At 39.4% G+C, this 20,051-nt stretch overlaps 2 protein-coding genes across 4 annotated transcripts in view; both read right to left on the bottom strand.

Annotated features, from left to right (window-relative positions):
• Positions 1 to 1,607: 1,607 nt before the first annotated feature.
• Positions 1,608 to 18,285, bottom strand: LOC131354363 (serine/threonine-protein kinase Nek5). 3 transcript variants are annotated; one of them, XM_058391921.1, is made up of 22 exons: positions 17,985 to 18,283; positions 16,084 to 16,207; positions 15,162 to 15,258; positions 14,830 to 14,927; positions 14,254 to 14,337; positions 13,907 to 13,977; positions 12,367 to 12,453; positions 11,868 to 11,922; positions 11,564 to 11,764; positions 11,084 to 11,162; positions 10,464 to 10,573; positions 9,181 to 9,374; positions 8,969 to 9,047; positions 6,133 to 6,252; positions 5,951 to 6,031; positions 5,550 to 5,627; positions 4,788 to 4,874; positions 4,613 to 4,702; positions 3,977 to 4,209; positions 3,680 to 3,798; positions 2,507 to 2,666; positions 1,608 to 2,269 (listed from the first exon to the last, which is right to left on the bottom strand). In XM_058391921.1, exons 2-22 carry the CDS (start codon positions 16,201 to 16,203, stop codon positions 2,125 to 2,127), a joined length of 2,388 nt encoding a protein of 795 aa, XP_058247904.1. In that variant the 5' UTR covers positions 16,204 to 16,207; positions 17,985 to 18,283; the 3' UTR covers positions 1,608 to 2,124. The 3 variants fall into 3 exon arrangements, with proteins under 3 accessions (XP_058247904.1, XP_058247906.1, XP_058247907.1); XM_058391923.1 differs by lacking the exon at positions 17,985 to 18,283 and adding an exon at positions 15,686 to 15,794; XM_058391924.1 differs by lacking the exon at positions 16,084 to 16,207 and having other exon boundaries at positions 17,985 to 18,285.
• A 1,434-nt stretch (positions 18,286 to 19,719) lies between these two features.
• Positions 19,720 to 20,051, bottom strand: part of itm2bb (integral membrane protein 2Bb) — a 13,160-nt gene continuing 12,828 nt past the window's right edge. The window contains exon 6 of the mRNA XM_058391925.1: positions 19,720 to 20,051. This exon is cut by the window's right edge and continues 409 nt beyond it. The gene's annotated coding sequence lies outside the window, so the exon portion shown is untranslated.

The following is a 20,051-nucleotide window of genomic DNA, read 5'->3' as shown; positions in this document are numbered from 1 at the left end:
ACATTACAGTTCATATATAAATATTATACAAATATTTGAAATGTCAGCTAAATATAAATGGAATCCATATGTAAATGCACTACAAATAATCAACGAAATAAATTAACTAATCAACTAAAAAGCTGTATAGAATCCCTCACTATACAAAAAGGAGTCATATTCATTTAGTCAGAATCATAACCCTTTTTAATCCGTTTTAACAATAATTTGGAGGATTATGTAGCTCCTGATGGTGTGACATGCTGCTGTGATGAAGAGTTACTGCTGATTAATTTCCTAGATCACATCCAGACGTGTTTTATTCCTCTTAAACCACAATGATTGTTCGTTTCTGGTCTGTATAAATATGAAGCAGTAACACTCTCCTGTCTCATGGCCTTATTTCTGGATTAGTGGGACTGGAGGTCAGCGGCGCCAGAGCCGTTGTCGCTGGAGTGACGTGCCAGGTACGCTTAGGGGATTAAGAGCGACTGAAACAAAGGCAACATGTGAAAAGACACACCTACAGAGTGAATGTGTGTGTGTGTGTGGTGGTAACAATATGGTTTGCATGCCATCAATGTAATATGACTTCCTCCTGTTATCTCCATAGTACTACAGTCTGACGTGTTCATTCTGTTTAAAGTCCTGTTTTACTGTCATTTAATAAACTGCAGGAAACCACCATGCTGGACTGTAATGAACCAAATTCATGTCATTTTTTCTAGCGATGAACATGCAATAATAGGCAATATAATTGAATAGATCTATAAAATATAACTTTTGGTAGACATCCTAATCTAGAGCAATTTACATTCTCTCCTTATACAGCTGCATGTTGAAGATTAAGGGCTCTGCTCAGAAGCCCAGCAGCAGCAGCAGCTCTGGGGGTCATGGGATTTGAACTTACACTCTTCGGATCAAAATCCTTTTCTACGAAGCTTAGAGTTTGTAAATTGTGTCCACCTCTGGGTCAATTCAACAAGGCGTTTCTCTCTGCAGAGTCCTGGATATTTTTCTGCTTTCTTACATCATTCTGATTAAAGTCTAGAGAGTGCTGTGTGTGAGATAATCCCAGCAGATCAGCAGTTATACTTAAACGGCCACTGAGATCACACTGAACATTACCCAAAGCTTCTCTGTTGCTCTGCTGTCACACGACAGGCTGATGAGATGATTACATATATATAATAATTAGGAGTAAAAGTGTTCCTAATACACTGCTCTGTGAATGAACACCAAAATGCATGAAATGTTGAGAATTAAAGTTCTCTGCACCAATCTGTACCACTCCCAAATTCCTGGGTTAGTGCAGGGCTATGATTAAGTCTTACACAATGATTTATTTCAGATAAATGGTTGGAAGCCCTGTTGTTTCTCCAGCCTTTGGCACATCATGTCTTTATGGAGCACAGGGGCTTTGTCATGCAAGAACATGTTTATCCTAGAGCTTAGAGATAATGGAAAAGGAAAGTTCTAGCTGATTGTACATTACCTTGTAGTGAAGAACCACATAGTTTTAGTTAGGTAGTGTATATTTACGTAATCTTGTTCTTTCTCCCAGAGGAGTGAGCTGAGCTAAGCAGAAATGAAGCAAGTATTTGTTTTTTTAAAAAAAGGTTATGATGTTGTTACATCACTGAGATGTTGTTACATTGTAGAAAGGTTTTAATGGTCCAGATGTAGAAATCTGCAATTTCTGATTTTAAAATTAGATGTTCATGACAGGGTTTGTGAGAATTACTCTGATGCTCAAACATCATGAGTTCACACTACATAGAAAGGAGGAATTAAATATTCATTTAAAACAGTTATTGTATACCTATGTGTGGCAGCAGGGCGTGGGTAGGTGTAGTCAGGTGTGGTCAGTTATAGTCGGGCATGGTCGAGCGTGGAGGCTGGTCGAAGCGGCCTACCAAAACCTGTAAATCCTCTTACACTTGCATTAAAATACTTTGCCACAGTGCCTGTAACATCTGCTTCACTAGTGAACACCTTTTCAGTAAAAATCATTAATGATATAATCCCTATTATTCAATGACATCATACATTTGCAACAATAAAAACAGGACACTGTCACTGCGTATGGTTATGTTTCTAAATGCTAACCATCCTCTGGGTTCTGGGGCATTATTTATTTCTTGCTCAGCCTTGGACAGGAGCCTCTGTATTGTTTTCCTCCTCTGTCTTCTTCATGCTCTGCACCTCCTCATCCTCTGCCATGATAAAGAGGTTCCTCATGGAGTCCTTCACCTCCTCCTTCAGCTCATCCTCTGACTCTTCAAAATTCCTAAGAAGACATTGGAGAAGGAGGCAGTCGACTGCTTAACCCTTTATTTCTGTGATTGACGCCAAGTAACAGATAGAATGGCAAAGATGGCAAATATCCGATATGAAGCTACTCATGAACCTGTGGTTTCAAAAGAACTTTATCCAAAAGTTTTATCAGTATTTAAATGGGATAGTATTTAATTTGCATGTATTAGGAGTAGCATTATACACGTGTGCTTTCACTCTGCTGGCTTACGTATCATCATCATCTGATCGGGGCTCCAGCCGATCCTCGTCCACTTCAATGTCAGAGTCTTCCTCTCCTTCGTCATCAGCATTGTCTGTTTTTTTATCTTCCGTCACTCTTCCTTCACCTCCATCCGATGCTTTTTCTACATCTGATGGTACGACTGTTCCTGACAGAGGAGTACAGAAAATAAAAGAAGTCAGACTCTGGAGAGTAACTGCCAAAGAACCATTGCTGGGATTTTAAAACAGTGTGTTTATATAATAATGTTTACTTCATTTTTATAAAAGGAGTCTCCAGTGTCAGGAGTGTGTCTGGTAACATTACATTTTTTTGTTTCATGAACTTAAAGTGAGAGAGAGAGGAAACGACTGCTTCAATGGTTAGAAGTGATAAGAACTCATTTCAGACTTAACTATAAATGGATAAAAAGTATGTTGTGCTATCTTTTAGGTAATAAAATCTTGACCGATTGCTGTGGTATAAGAGGAATAAAACAGTTGAGGACGTGCTGTTACAGGACATTAACTCTCTTCCTGTCAGGATGCATCACATCACACGTCATTAATTATTTTCCTGTAACACTATAGTATATGTATACAGATCAGGCATAACATTATGACCACCTGCCTAAAATTGTGTTGGTTCCCCTTTTGCTGCCAAAACAGCCCTGACCCATCATACACTGTGTATTCTGACACCTTTCTATCAGAACCAGCGTTAACTTCTTCACCAATTTGAGCAACAGTAGCTCGTCTGTTGGATCGGATCACATGGGCCAGCCTTCACTCTCCACATGCATCAATGAGCCTTGGCCGCACCGGTTCACCACTGTTCCTACCTTGGACCACTTTTGATAATTACTGACCCACAACACCCCACAAGAGCTTCAGTTTTGGAGATGCTCTGATCCAGTCATCTAGCCATCAAAATTTGGCCCTTATCAAACTCACTCAAATCCTTATGCTTGTCCATTTTTCCTGCTTCTAACACATCAACTTTGAAGACAAAATGTTCACTTGCTGCCTAATATATCCCACCCACTAACAGGTGCCATGATGAGGAGATCATCAGTGTTATTCACTTCACCTCTCACTGTTCATAATGTTATGCCTGATCGGTGTATAGAATCCAGAATACGCTTCTATTCATGGAGGTGATCTGTAGGTGTGTCTGTATTACCCAGTGTCGAGTAGGTGAGCTGTGCCTGAGCCAGAGCATTAAGGAGTGTATCAGGAGGACAGTCTGTCCATTTTCTCCGCCCTTCCGGACTTTGCTCCGCCTCTTCCTGATCAGTAGCTCTGGCTACGGTTAAAAAAGAAAAGAAAAGGAAATTAGCAGGTGTTTATATGAGTCCAGAACTCTTCCTAATGTTCATGCATTTAACGCATCTTAAAGCTCTATGACTTTACATTCTTAGTGTTTGTTCAGTTTTCTGTGTGTGTGTGTGTGTGTGTGTGTGTGTTCTTCATGTCCCACTTGCCCTGTGTAGATGAAAACGTGGAACAGGTGGATGACACCTCCATGTTTGCCAGAGCATTCAGAAGAGTTTGAGGAGCTTCGTGCTGCCACATCCCTCTTTTCTCACGCTTCTCCTCCTCTTCACTCCTTTCTTCCTCAACTCCTCCTTCAGGCTTGATTTCGGCCTCACCCGCAGGTCTCCATAATTTGAGCTCGGCATCAAATTTCAGCGTTTGATTCAGAGGATCCTCCTGACATATAGACACAAACACACAAGTTTATAGGAATTTTATTTCATTATTATAGCAAAAACAATATTTTTTCTCACATCATGACTATACCAACGTCTGTAACCTGAAGGAAAGATTTTGTTCATTCGTTTAATAAAAGACTGTTAATCTAGAGGATAATTAATCATATCATGAAGCCTGGTGATGGCAGCATCGAGTCTGAAGATGCTTTTCATCCGGAAGTACTAGGAAAATTCTCTTTTCACTGAAACGAATGCTAAGGCGCATTTTTGTGTTATTTTAAAAAAGGTAGCTTCCTAGGTTGAAGTGAGAACTCCTAATCAATACATACTATAACACTGTAATATGTTACGAAGCCCATTCTTCATTTTCTTCAATTATTTTCCTCTAAGTTGTATTTTACCTCATCCTTTTCGTCCATTTCCTCTGGTTCTTCATCTGCTTCTCCCTGCATTCTGTCTTCCTGCAGCTTGATCTCAAACATGACTGCTTTCTGTGTAACAGAGTGAAGATCTTCAGTGCTCATGAACAGTGAAGGTTCCTGCGTGAACGTCTACATGGTTGAGGACAGCAGCTACCTGATCGTTATATTTCTTCTGCAGCTCTCTCCTCTCTTTCTGGTTCTGCTCCAGAATCTGCTTCAGAGCTTCCTCCATGTCTGTGGGCTAAAGAGAAAAACAATATCAAGCCACTTATCTCTTAAGTACATATTTTATTTACATATAAGCTCAAGTGGTTAAGGCTCTGGGTCGTTGACCGGGTTCAAGCCCCAGCACAGCCAAGCCACCATGTTTCTTTTTTTAAAAAAAAAAATCATCTTTACACCATCTCCCTGAATGTGCCTGAGACTTTGTACAGTAGTGTGTGTATATAATGAGCAGCTTGGAGAATCTTGCCACAGTTTTTCTGGAGAATTTGAGTGAGGTACGGTGAATGCAAAGTAAAGCAGCCTTCATTATGGTTTTTGTCTGAAAAGATTTTCCCGATATTCAATCATTTTTCTGGAACATTCATTCATTCATTCATTCATTCATTATTTATTTATTTATCCCTTTGTTTATTTATCTATCTATCCATTTATTTATTTATTTATTTATTAATGAAAAGCAATGTTTGGGAGTTTTGTACCAACTCAATAATGTAGAAGTCATAAAAAAAACATCTGTAAAAAGAAATGTACTAAAAAATAGGTGTCCTGAGACTTTTACACAGTATTGTGTGTGTGTGTGTGTATAAGTGTGTGTGTGTGTGTGTGGGTATAAGTGTGTGTGTGTATAAGTGTGTGCATTTGTATCTGTGTGTGTGTGTGTGTGTGTATAAGTGTGTGTGTGTGCGCTTACCTTTTGCTCTTCACTAGGTGGCTGTGTTTGTTTTGCTGTAGGATGCTCCATATCTTCCCCTGTTATGTTTGTCTGGACCTGAGGAGGCACACAAAGGAAGCAAAGGAAACTTTAATCAGGTTCCAGATGAAGGACATGAAGCTAATGATTTTACTCTCGTGCTTTCTTTCGGCTCGGGCTTCCGTCCTCACTCACATGATTGATTTAGTGGACTGAATTAAATTTCAATCAAATTTTAAGTCCAATAAGTTAATTACAGAATACTGTAGTCAAGTAAAACAAATAACTGTTGCATTTTCCAGCCTTTTATTTGGTCTGCTGTTCTGTAGTGTGTGCGTGTGTGTATGTGCATGTGTGTGTTTGTGCATGTGTGTGTGCATGTGTGCGTGTGTGTGTGTCACCTCAGCGTTGGCTCTCTGCCTCATCTCTCTGATCTCATCCTGATAACGTTGCCTGATTTGCCGCAACTGCTTGAGATACTCCTGCATGCACACACACACACGCACACACACATGAACCAACCCTGTTTTTTTACTCATTACTCTCTAATTCCCAAAAAAACACAAAATGCAGTCCTAGAGACCTGCTGTCCGTGTATTTTGTCTTGCACTGCATGCTGTGGAGGAGGAGGAAGAGGAGGAGGAGCAGATCTCTCGTCATACAGTCTGAACCGATCGGCATCTGCTGTACTTGGCCTCAGCCCCTGCGTACATAAGAAGGTACAAGTAAGATCTTCGAGGAAAGACCGAGTGAAACTAGTGTGTGGGTGTATGTGTGCATAAGTGTATGTGTGTGTATAAGAGTGTGTGTGTGTGTGTATAAATGTGTGTGCATGTGTGTGTGTGTGTGTGTGTGTGCGTGTATAAGTGTGTGTGTGAATGTGTATGTGTGTGTGTGTATAAATGTGTGCGCATGTGTGTGTGAGTGTGTGAATAAGCAGTGCTGGGGAGTAACTAGTTACATGTAACGGCGTCACATAATTTAATTACAAAATAAATGTAACAGTAATTTGTTACAGTTACTGAGAAAAAATATGTCATTAAAATTACAGTTACTTATGAAAATGTTAAAGACTACAAATAGAGTTACATCTGAATATTTTCTTTAAAAAACTAGGATATGTTAAATGATATTAATTTGTTGTTAGAGTTTGTTAAAGCGGTGCTATTCTGATGATTTTGATTGGTTTTCTGGTTTGAATTTGCGGCACGTCTGCCAATTACATTAATCCACATTGCCGCTGAAAGCTTTAGGCCACTACACTGTCTGAGAGTTACCACCATGGCGAGTGATAAAAATGCATTTCAGTCCTGGAAATTTAAAAATAATTTCATCCTAAAATCCAATAAAGGCGCAAATATAACAGTTCAGTGGGAAATTAGTTTGCCAGCTGTTAAAATGCTTTCAGCATCAAAGGCTTCAATGTTGAACCTGAGGAATGTAACCTAGCCTTTCTTCATTTTATAAAAGCATATGGTTTTTTTGTCATTATTGTGAGTGTACAGAAATAAAAACAGACCCTTTAGTTTCGAATGATATATTACTCGTTTCTGTTTAATAAAAAGTGACGGAGTGGTCAGTCGATTTACTGTAACTGCTATGTTGAAAAAAATCCACCAAAATGCGCCTGCGCGTTCATCGAGCCCATAGAGTACTCAAGACCTGTATTCATAACATTCAGAACAAATAAGCTAGTCTGCTAGCTACCTTTACCAGGCACACTTCTATTTATGAACCCTTTGACAGAAAATATATAGCTCACATTTTTCCTGCTTGAAAATGTGTTGGTAATGTCAGATCTAATATAACTTATCGTCAAGTATAATATAACGATCGTCAAGAGCATCAAATTCCTTGGTGTCCATCTGGCGGAGAACTTCACCTGGTCACTCAACACCAGCTCCATCACCAAGAAAGCCCAGCAGTGCCTCTACTTCCTGAGGAGGCTGAGGAAAGCCCATCTCCCTTCCCCCATCCTGACTGTGTTCTACAGAGGGACCATCGAGAGCGTCCTGAGCGGCTGCATCACTGCCTGGTTTGGGAACTGCACCGTCTCGGATCACAAGACCCTTCAGCGGATAGTGAGGACAGCTGAAAAGATCATCGGAGTCTCTCTCCCCTCTATCACAGACATTTACACCGCACGCTGCATCCGCAAAGCCAACAGCAATGTGGCTGACCCCACACACCCCTCACACACACTCTTCACCCTCCTGCCATGTGGAAAGAGGTACCGGAGCATTTGGGCCCTCACAACCAGACTGTGTAACAGTTTCTTTCCTCAAGCCATCAGGCTCCTCAACACCCTGGACTGAACTGTTCTACACTCTCTCACACACACACACGCACACACACACACACACACACACACACACACACACTCTCACTCAGGACTGAACTGTTCTACACTCTCTCTCACACACACACACACACACACACTCTCACTCAGGACTGAACTGTATATTAACTCTCTGTCTCTCTCACACACAGATACACACACTCTCTCTTGACTGTGTGGACGCACACACACACACACATAATTTATACTGTTCATTACTTACTGCACTACCTCTACCTGTCATCCGCTGCTATAGTTATATTTATGTTTATTCTATTTGCACTACCTCAACCGCTGCAGTGTACTTTTGCACAATGTTTTTGCACAATACTTTTTTTTATTTTTTACATCATTTCACTTTATTTTATTTCACTTACATTCCAGTACACATGTTCTTTTATTTCTTTTCGGCGCTAAGTGTCCTGTTTTCTTTTGTGTTGTCTTTATTGTATTTATTGTCTTTTGCACTGTCTTGTCTATGCTCTGTTTGCACCTAGCTGCACACTGTGCACTTTACGTGGCTAAGACAAACTTCTGTCCTAGCTCTGTGGTGTTGTTTGTTGTTTTGTGTTGAACTTGTTGTTGTATGTTTATGTAGCACCAGGTCCTGGAGAAACGTTGTTTCATTTCACTATGTACTGCGCCAGCTATATGTGGTTGAAATGACAATAAAGCTTCTTGAATCTTGAATCTTGAACTTACTTATTTTAGCATTGTAGCATACGTTATGATGACTCTTAAGATTATGTTTTTTTTTATTGTTACTTTCCAGTGTGTCCTGTCATAGCTATGCAAAGATTTGATTCCTAAAACAGTATTAAACCATTTTTGTTCTGAAGTCTGGTTTTGTGGTGGCTGTGCTTAAAATTAAATCAATATAATCTTAATTCAAGTGATGAAAGCTTTAAAATTCTAACAGTAACAGTTTGTGTGTGTATAAGTGTGTGCTTGTGTGTGTGCATGTGTGTATAAATGTGTGTGTGTGTGTGTGTGTGTGTGTATAAGTGTGTCTGTGTGTGTGTGTGTGTGTGTATAAACGTGTGTGTGAATAATTATGTGTGTGTGTGTGTGCGCATCTCACCAGCTGTTTTTCCGCTCTAAGTTTGTATTTGTTTGCTTCTTGTCTTCTCTGTAGGTATTCCTCCCTTGCTGCTGCTACACTAGAAACAGCAAACATCAAGAAAAAAATTCTGCTATCTGTCCATCCCTCTGTCCATCTCAAATCCTCCCATCCCCATCTAAATGCACCTGATGTCCAGTGAAATTAATAAAAGATATTTTCCTGACACTCACAGCTGGTATGGCTCCAGCGCGCTCGGTCTGTTGGACGGCTTCTCCAGCTCCACAGGTTCATGTGCTGCGAGACGAGGAGGAAGAGGAGGCTGATGAAGATGTGGATGGTGCTGTAGTTGGTCCCGATGGTCACGCTGCTGTCTGTAGTGCTGAGACTTTCCTACTTCTCCCGCCACTGCATGGCCCGTCACTTTCTTGGAATGAGACAAAATATTTTACATTTCATTTCACTTTTTGAGATTTGTGTCAAACATGTTCCATTCACATGAGCCACTTGAACACACACACATACACACACTGAACAGTAACAGTTCAACTGTAAGAATAGATCTCAGAGGGTTTGTACACTGATATTCTGGTCACCAGGACATTCATTTGTTTAGCTAGTTGATGATTTCCGTTTACTGAGTTTGAGTCAAATGATGAACATATACAGGTAAGATGTTTTGCAAAATTATTTGCTCCAAATCATATTTCTGCTTCTTGGATTAATCCCCTCTTTACATGACCAGTGTCTTTAGGTGGACATCCTCCTCAACACCATCATTTTATAAAGATCCCCTGATTAATACATTTCCAGAGTTTTATCTTCATGCTGTTGTTTGTTTTGGAGATGTTCTCTAACAAAAGCTGAGACCATCAAGATCATGTGACACTTCAGCTGAATGTGTGATTTAATATATATTTTTAATGTCTCCTGTTTGCATCAGGAACAGAAAAGCTCTGTATGTACCTTCTATAAAACTATATCCGTTATTTACTGTACTCAGTGAGCCACACATTTTCAACTAATGCACTACCGCCACCATGTTTCACAAAAGATGTGGGTTTTTTTTCCATCTCATCACTCCTTTAAAGGTTCATCTACAGTTCATCGTTCATAGATCTGTGCTAAAACTCTAGACACTTTAATGACGTGTCCATTCATCCGTCACTGAGCCTCCGCCAAAAAGTGGGAGTTATGGACCAGACTCAGATCATAATAAAACTTCAGAAAATACTTCATTAGGTCACCAGGCAAGATGTTTACCTTCTGCCTAGAGTAATCTTACACTAAAGTCAACTTTTTCAGTTCCATGAGCTTTGAGAGTCATACAGGATGCAATGTGGATTATATAGCATCTACATCCTGCACAGTGTTACATTAAAACTGACACATGGCTCATATCCTCACACAAAGAAGAAGAAGGAGAAAAAGAAAGATGAAGAAGAGGAAGAAGAAGAAGTAGAAGAAGAAGAAGAAAAAGAAATATGAAGAAGGAGAAGAAGAAGAAGAGCCATACTTTACTCTGTGTGCAGAAAGGCTTGGCTACTGCACATCTTCTCTCTGGTCTAGGAGGAAAATTGCTCAGAGGATGCTCAGGCTTTACTGCTGGACCGGGCCTTGGAATAACTATGGACATTTTGTCAGAGAGAGAGAGAGAGAGAGAGACAGAGACAGGCAGAGACAGAGAGAGAGAGAGAGATGCTGGTTAAGGACTGGATGTTTATAGCTGCTATAAAGTGCAAACAGGAATTAAATACAGCTGTACACAAAAAAGGGATGGAATGTTGTTCTTTAATGAATTAGAAATGCTAATCAATATTTCAGGTAAATATAACATTACAGTATACACTGTTAGAGGAAAATAATTCTGTCCACTGGCCACATGAGACTTTTATTCAGCTGGACCAAACAATTAAGCAGATTAAGTCTAAATCCATATATAAGGATTCAGTCTCCTAAGTTTTTTTGCACTACTCCCCTAGTGGAGTAACAGACACTTGGTCATTTTAAGCCACTACAGTATTAGCTTAATCACTCTGCAGTTGAGGTTTTGTAATGTAGAGCATGATGCTGGTTAAACTGCCCTGGGGTGGGGTAGGTGTGCTGTGTGGGAGACAGAGCTGGAGTAATGGATACCTGCAGGGTGTTTATTCTCATGCAGTGCTGCAGGTTTGACTCTGTGCAGAACCGTGTGACTAAATTCCTCTTCCATGAACTGCAACACAACCCGAGACACCCCACACACACACACACAGAGACTGGGTAATCAAGCATTTGTCACTGGTCCAGGACAGAACTCATCCCTGCCAGCAGATGTCAGTAATATTCTGTTCATTTCCTGTTTACTTCCTGGAAGCATCTGCACTTCACTGTATATTTGTGAACACTTGAGTTGTGTGTCTGTTTGTTTGATTGTTTGTTTTTTTGTTTGTTTGTTTTTAGTAGCCTATGTCTGCGATCTAACCTTTTAGCTACTTTGTACTCTTTTGTTTGATCACTTGTGTGTCATTAGTAATGTCTGTCTAACAATTCTACACATCCTCACGCTCCTCCTGAGTCTGTTACATTACATTTTATTTGATTTATTTTTATTCAGCTCCTGTGCGTGTTAGTTACCTGTGGGTCCAGGTGCTTGCTGATGTGTTTGTGTAGAAGTGGTCGTTTCAGCAGCGAGTTGACTGAGGGCCGATCCCGGGGACTGACCTTAAACAGCTGTGAAAGCAGCAGCCTGAGGTCAGCACTGTAACGCTGTGACACTGGAGTGTAGTGTCCTCTACAGATCTTCACAATCAGCTGCCTCAAACTGCTGCCTTCAAACTGCAACACACACACACATCACAGATGTATACTGGGTGTAAAACATGTACAGTACAGTGTGTACAGTGTGTGTGTGTGTGTGGTTTGTTTCTGTAACACTCACTGGGTGTCTGAGTGTGCAGAGCTCATAGAGAACACATCCGAGAGACCACATATCTCTGCAGAGCAACCCAGATATAAATATACAGAAGAGAAAGACAGAGAGAGAGAGAGAGAACCACAGAACTAATATTAGTTGCAAAACTTTTCTGTGGCTTTTCAAATTTGCTAACTTCCTTTGCATCTTTGCATTAGAACCCCCCCCCCACACACACACAGACATACACACTGAAATTGTATCTTGTTTTTTTTTCTTATCGACATTAAAACATAGAAAAAATACATGACTGTGTACTATATAACTATTGTACAACTGTACACAATCGTAACACTTGGAAATTTCCTGTGGTGTAAGAGGAGGATAAAACACTACTGCATCACTGATTAGTTTCCTATTACAGCATGAACCGGAGTGTTTTATTCTCTATTTATTACACAGTGATCTAGAAAGGAATAAATTACAGCTCACACACACACACACCCACACGCACTGCAGTACATACGTCTTGTTGTTATAAGGTCTGTTCTCACAGATCTCTGGAGAAATATAATACGGCGTCCCGACACACGTTCTTGCCAGCTCCGTTGTGCTACAGAGGCACAAAAAGACGTGAGGCATCCAAAATACCGAGATATAAATATCAATGAAATTTATACTGATATAATGATATATGTGCCATATTTAGTTGTACAGAAAAGGCACAGAAGTGAAATATACAGAACTATTAATGTTTGACTGATGTTCCTGTTCCTTAAAGCTGATTTTAACCAAGATCACCAACATCATAAAAAGGTTCCATGGGGCTCTATATAGAACCCTGAGGTTCTGTACCTCGCTAAAAAAATGGTTTCATGTAGAACCCTTGGAGTGTGATAAAGCTTTTCTATTATTATATTTTACACCAAACAGGCATAACATCGTGACCACTGATGGGTGAAGTGAATAACACTGATGATCTCCTCATCATGGCACCTGTTAATGGGTGGGATATATTATTAGCAAGTGAACATTTTGTCCTCAAAGTTGATGTGTTAGAAGCAGGAAAAATGGACAAGCGTAAGGATTTTGACAAGGGCCAAATTGTGATGGCTAGACGACTGGATCTCCAAAACTGCAGCTCTTGTGGGGTGTTCCTGGTCTGCAGTGGTCAGTATCTATCAAAAGTGGTCCAAGGAAGTGGTGGTACAGTGGTGAACCGAAGACAGGGACATGGGCGGCTAAAGCTCATCGATGCACGTGGGGAGCGAGGGCTGGCCCGTGTGATCCGATCCAACAGACGAGCTACTGTTGCTCAAATTGCAAATATAAGAAGTTAATGCTGGTTCTGATAGAAAGGTGTCAGAATACACAGTGCATGATGGGACAGGGCTGTTTTAGCAGCAAAAAGGGGGACCAACACAATATTAGGCAGGTGGTCATAATGTTATGCCTGATCGGTGTATTATGAATCATGAATTTTTTAAAGCGATGAAATAGTTTGATTGAATTTGTAAAAAAAACTGAAATGATGAAACACCAATAAAAGGACGGAGCTTCGCTGTTATCAACACTGCAGGCGATTTTTCATAACACAGTGTTATGCGTTGCTGTTTTTTTGTGGAAATGGTTTAGATTTGCTGTATTTATTTTATTGTATATAATAATAATAATAATGATAATAATAATAATAATAATAATAATAGAACCATCTAACTTGGATTGATTGGGTTTCTTTTTAAGAAACCCTTCACTGGTTTGTGACAGTAGCCCATTATATGAAATTATTTACAAACAAAATCATTATTCAAATAAGAATAATTAAAACATGATTAATAATATAACACTAAAATACTGTATAACATTCAACATTTTTAATAACGTATTATTATTATTGTTGTTGCTGTTATTATTATTATTATTATTATTATTATTATTATTATTATTATTATTATTATTAATCAACAGAACCACTGTTTATAGGTTTATCATTTTCTTATTCACCACATTTCAGTTATGGGATTAATCCATACCTCTAATACACACACACACACACACACACTCACTTGTTTAACATTCTTGCGATGCCAAAGTCTCCAAGTTTGACTTTTGTTCCTCCTTGAGTGAGGAAGATGTTCTACCAGGTCAAAAAAAATCACAGAATATGAAAGTACCATCATCTCTACGTTACTGTAACAGATTCTGTGCTGATGATGTAAGAGAAACCCATCACACTCATCCATGATGATGATGGATAATAAATAACACAGCACACTTTAAAAGTGTCTTAAGTGTTCGATGGTTTTGCTGCCTGTGTGTTTAACACCATAATTTATGAAATATATTGTGCTGGTTATTACTGTGATATTTGACCCTCCTGATGTGTGGTGTGTGATGAGTGAGAAGTGTGTACCTGAGCTTTGATGTCTCTGTGCAGAACTTTTCTGTCATGAATGTGTTTCAGACCCAAACAGATCTGAACAAACCAATCGATTATCTGTACAGAGAGAGGAGTAATTATTGAAGTGTGGGTATGTGTGTGTGTGTATCTGCGTTTGCGTATGTGTGTTGGGGGGGGGTTCATTGGTATGTGTGTGAGTCTGTGTGAGTTTGTAGGTGCGTTGGTGTGTTTATGTGTGTGTGTTGGGGGCTTTGTTGGTATGTGTGTGTGTCTGTGTGAATTTGTGTGTGTGTGAGTTTGTGGGTGTGTTGGTGTGTTTATGTGTGTGTGTTGGGGGGGGTTTGTTGGTATGTGTGTGTGTCTGTGTGAGCTTGTGTGTGTGTGTGTGTGTGTCTGTTTGAGTTTGTGGGTGTGTTGGTGTGTTTATGTATGTGTTGGGGGGTTCATTGGTATGTGTGTGTCTATGTGAATTTGTGGGTGCATTGGTGCATGTGAGTATGTGTGTGTGCATGCATGTGTGAGTGCGTTGGTGTGTTTGTATGTGGGGGTTTGTTGGTATGTGTGTGTGTGTGTGTGTAGGATACATACTTTTTCTTCTCTGAAAGGCTGTCCTCTTTGCAAAGTGATTTTCTTCATGAGATCCCCACCATCACAGTACTCCATCACTATGTAGAGAGTATTTCGTTCTGAAACACACACACACACATACTCACTTTGGTTTTTATGGTCATTCCAGTAAAGCATATAAAGTATGCAATAAAGCAATGAAGAATGTATTTATATGACTGTATCAGAAAGATTGCAAATAACTAAAGGAAATAATACACATAATAAACACGAGATAATATGAACATGAAATGCAAGATAATAAACATCTCTCTAAGTTTAATTAAACCTTAGTGACGTTTCACTACACTGACCATGAAACGACTGGAAGAATGCCACAATGTTGGGATGATTCATTCTGGACAGTAAAGTCACCTCCTTCTTGGCTGCTTCCCTTTCACGAGAGGACATCTACAAAGAGAAAGAGACACAGAGAGACAGATAGACAGACAGACAGACAGACAGACAGACAGACAGACAGACAGAGAGAGAGGTATTAAAATTATTCTTATTTACATCCCCTTAAAGTTTTCACACACATATATAGATTTACAAAATATTTGAAGGTGCTACATATTTCTTTAATTGTGAAAGTTTTATTAAACTTGTTATTTGGATACATTTTCACTTCCTGGGCCAGAAAACAGTAACCACCTTTGGCTGTAGTTACTCCTGTGAGTCTTCTGAGATATGAATTTTTCTTTCAACATCATCATAGCAAAATTACAAAAGCTCTGTCAGGTTGGATTTCACTGAACAGAAACTTGAAAATCTTGCTGCAGTAGCACATGGAAGTGACCGCTAAAACTGTCCAGTCTTTGTTTTTACACTGCACTACCTTGAGGTTATTATAGTTCATCTCCAGTTTCCGCTTCATCCTGGTCAGAGACGCTGTGGGCTTGTTTTTTAGATGAATTTAAATGAATTGTCAGGTCTTGGGACAGATGCTGTGGAGAAATGTAAGTGTCTGATTGCAAAACATGTATAAGATATTAAACACGGACGGATCAGACACCGGATCATTAATGATTTTCAGCAGGGAAAATGAGGGCATGAGACAGTAGACAGGGCTCAGTGGTGTTTTTAGGCCACAAACACACACACACAAACACAAAAACTAAAGATAATGAAGACAATGAAATGGAGAAGATTTGGAAATATGGAAAGATAATGGAAAATGAAAGATAAAATAAATAAATGGAGACATGTGACAGAAACAGGGAAACAAATTCTCACCCGAGACAAGCTGACCTGCTTCACCACACACCGCCGGCCTGGACCCGCCTTCTCTCTGACCAGCAGCGCTTTCCCAAACGCACCCTCTCCAACCTGACCCAGAACCACGTACCCCTCCATCACCCTGATCACCACCACCACCACAACAATTTTAATTAAAAAATAAATAAATAAATTAATTAATTAATTAATTAATTAATTAATTAATTAATTAATTAATTAATTAATTAATTAATTAATTAATTAATTAATAAATAAATAAAAAGTTTGGAAATAAAAAATATTTCTATTTCATCATATTTGTTGCAAATATGGATAGAAGATGCAAATTAAAAAATAAAATGTATTTATTATTTTTTTTAACCCTCCTACTGTGTTCATTTCAACTAACACTCAGTGTTCCTGGTCACTTTTGACCAGGATCATTTTATTCCATTATAAATCCACAATAATACATATATTATTACCTAATGTTCTACTAGATCTTTTCATCAATTTCAGCTCTTGGAGAACATTACAAGTTTTGTAACATACCACTCGTTTTTTAGGGGGGAAAACATTATATAGATATTATTTTGACTATAGCAGATACGGAGATGAAAACTATTGTACTGTTTTTCACAGAGTACTTCACTGAAATGTTTACCAAAGTCACTTTTTTAAAACCAGCTATATTTTCTAAACTGTGGAACTGTGATTTATTTATTGCAAATGTACAGAGGAAAAACTTAACTATATTACAGAAGTAATGCTTGAACCATACACTGTATGAACACATTTACAATTTTCTCATGTAGCTCTGAAAAGACCATAGTGTCATCCCTCAGTTTTGTCCTCTCATGTGCATGTTGGGCAATATACTGAGGTCGTTGCATGTTCTTTGCAAATATATACACCACATCTATGGCACACAAAGCTTGTTTTTTTATCCCTTCGTGCACACAGTTGGCACCTCTTTCTTTTTCCTCCTTCTCTGGTTGCCGTGGATGTTGCTGCTGTTGCTTGCATGTCTATCACCAATGCAGCAGAGGACGGCGCTCGTGGAAGATGTCAGCGCCCTTGAATGAGGGGCTTCACCATGCACGCTTTTGCCAAGTTCTTCAAGAAACAGTCTCCTCTTGTAGTTTTTGCCCTCCTTCAGCTGGGTCTTCTTCCTCATCAGTGTCAGAGTCCTCTGGGTTGTACTCTGTGTCATCCTCAACCTCTGACACTTCCTCCATGGTCAAATATGAAGTCCAGAGCTTCAAGTGCAGCATATCTCTTGACCATTGTGCTTCCACAGACTGAACTGTGAGCAAGGCCTCGAAAAAGCTTTATTTATACAAGAGCTGCCAGAAAGTTGTATGATTGAAACCATGCTGAAGTTTTGTTTTTCAACAAGTGTGGTTCCTGTGGGATAAAAAATTATATTATGGACAGGTTCCTGTGGGGGTTGCCATGGAAGCCAAAGAGGGGCATAGGATATGTGTGTGTGTGTGTGTGTGTGTACATGCATGTGTGTGTGTCTCCTCAAAGACACCTGTGTGTTGAGGTGTGGTACAGGACTGTATAAATGTGCTTGAACTTTTCTTTATAGTTGTGATCTTACCTATTCATTTCCAATGACCGGTCATTTTTGACCGGAAATACCATGGTTCCATAAAACACACAGATTTTTCTAAAAATATTTAACATTTATTTTATGTGTTCAAATGCCATGCGTGAACGGATATGAAATTTACTGAACTTGTAAATCGGTCTGATCTGACCGGAACACAGCAAGAGGGTTAAAGCAGAAACAGTCGAGCCCAGCAGGTGCGTAACCATAGCAACGGGGCAACAGTGTTGTTGATGTAGTTCAGAATGTAAGCAGTTCAATCTCCCTCAATCACACACACGTGCGCGCGCGCGCGGCTACTCACCGAACTGACGCGGGACTCAGGCTGCTGATTCATTTTCGCTGTGAGAGGAGAAACATGCCGAGAAATGCATCTCAAATAAGAGAGATAAACTTGTCAAAAGAGCAAAGGCGCGCGCAGCCTAACCCTAGAGCAGCTTACTCTAGCGACGTGATGACGCGTGCGAGCGCGTGAACGGTGCGTCCAGACCCCACGTGACTAACCATGTGGCTCTGTGGGACTTGTAGTTTCACTTGGAAACAGCTAGCGCTGTATATTATAAATTGTATTGGTGTAAAAAAAAAAAGCTTAGAATTATTATTTTTTACAGTTTTAATATAATAGGTTTGTATAAAAGGAATAAAGGTCAATCCACGTAAGCGTTTTTAATACTACTACTACTACTACTACTACTACTAATAATAATAATAGCCACTCTTTGGAGGCTAATAACAGATGATTTTGAAACTCCAAAACCCATAAAACGAAAGTAAACAAGGTTCATACGGTCATTTTTGCTCACGTTGACAGGAAAGCTGACATTTTTGTAGAGATTCAGTGCTCCTCCTGTCTCCACTGTAGTGTCAGATTTATGATCTTCTGCTCTTGTAACTCGTCCACCTCTTTTGTGTTTTGAAATGCTTTTCTGCTCCCCGTGGACGTACAGTGTGCATGCTGAGATTTCTGTCCATTCATCATAGCAAAATTAGAAAAAGCTCTGTCAGGTTGGACTTCACTGAACAGAAACTTGAAACTCACAAATGCGCTTCTAGAGGAATGATAAAAAATTCTCATAAACACACTCCTGAACCTTGTGGAAAGCCTTCCCAGAAGAGTTGAAGCTGTTTTAGCTACAAATGGTGAGCCAACTCCATATTACATTCATGTGCATGTAAAGGCAGAGGTTCCAAAACTTTGGGCAACATAGTGTATAAACTGCTTAAATCTGTGTCAGTACCAACATCCGTGTCACGGTTAAAATCACAGAGATCAGATTTTTCCAGTCTGATGTTTGAGGTGAACTGAAGTAACTCAAGCTCCTGATGTGTATCTGCCTGACTTTATACAGCGTGCTTCTGCCACATGATTGAACTAACCGTGTCTTATTGGGTGTTCCTAATAAATTGGCCAGTGAGTGTTTATATTCTGCACACCACATTCTCATAACTATGTACATGACTACTGTGTGTGTGTGTGTGTGTGTGTGTGTGTAAGATTTTACTGGAATATGTGCAAGCTGTGTGATAAAGAAAGAGAGGATGCACCACTTACTTTTATGTCACACACACCCACAAACACACACACACACATATGCACACAAAAACAAAACACTCACACACAAACACATGCACACACACATATGAAAACAAAAACACACCCACACACAGACATGCACACAAAAACACACACACATGCACACAAAACACACACACAAACACATCCAAACACACACACATGCACACAAACACACACATTCACACACAAAAAAACACCCAAACACACACATGCACACAAAAACACACAAACACACGTACACACACATTCACACAAAAACACACACATACACATACACACAAAAACACCCAAAAACACACATGCACACAAAAACACCCAAACACACACTCAAACACACACATGCACACAAAAACACACACACAAACATGCATGCAAAAACACCCAAACAGAAACACACACGCACATAAACACACCCAAACAACCACACACACACAAACAAGAGTGAAGAACATCACACCATGAAGAGAGTTTAACAGTTTATTATTATTATTATTATTATTAAAAATATTAATAATAATTAGAGAAGTTTCTGCTAGAAATGCTCCTCACTGTGTTTCTTCTCCACACACACCATTCCTTTCCTCAGATCATGAAGCTTTACATTGACATTCTGCTCTATTCTCATGGGTTAAAGCCACAGGCACAAGACAGTCCAGTGGTGTAAAAAATGACTTTCATCCTTACCTTCAAGCCAGAATATCCTTTGTTTATTTGAAAATATACACAGATCTCAATTTACTTCCATACACATTTCTAACATCTTTATTTTTATTTCTTTTTCTAATTTATATCGAA

This window comes from Hemibagrus wyckioides, linkage group LG06 (genome assembly GCF_019097595.1).
Source record: "Hemibagrus wyckioides isolate EC202008001 linkage group LG06, SWU_Hwy_1.0, whole genome shotgun sequence".
Taxonomy (NCBI): Eukaryota; Metazoa; Chordata; class Actinopteri; order Siluriformes; family Bagridae; genus Hemibagrus; species Hemibagrus wyckioides.
This window is presented reverse-complemented; position numbering and strand designations above follow the sequence as displayed.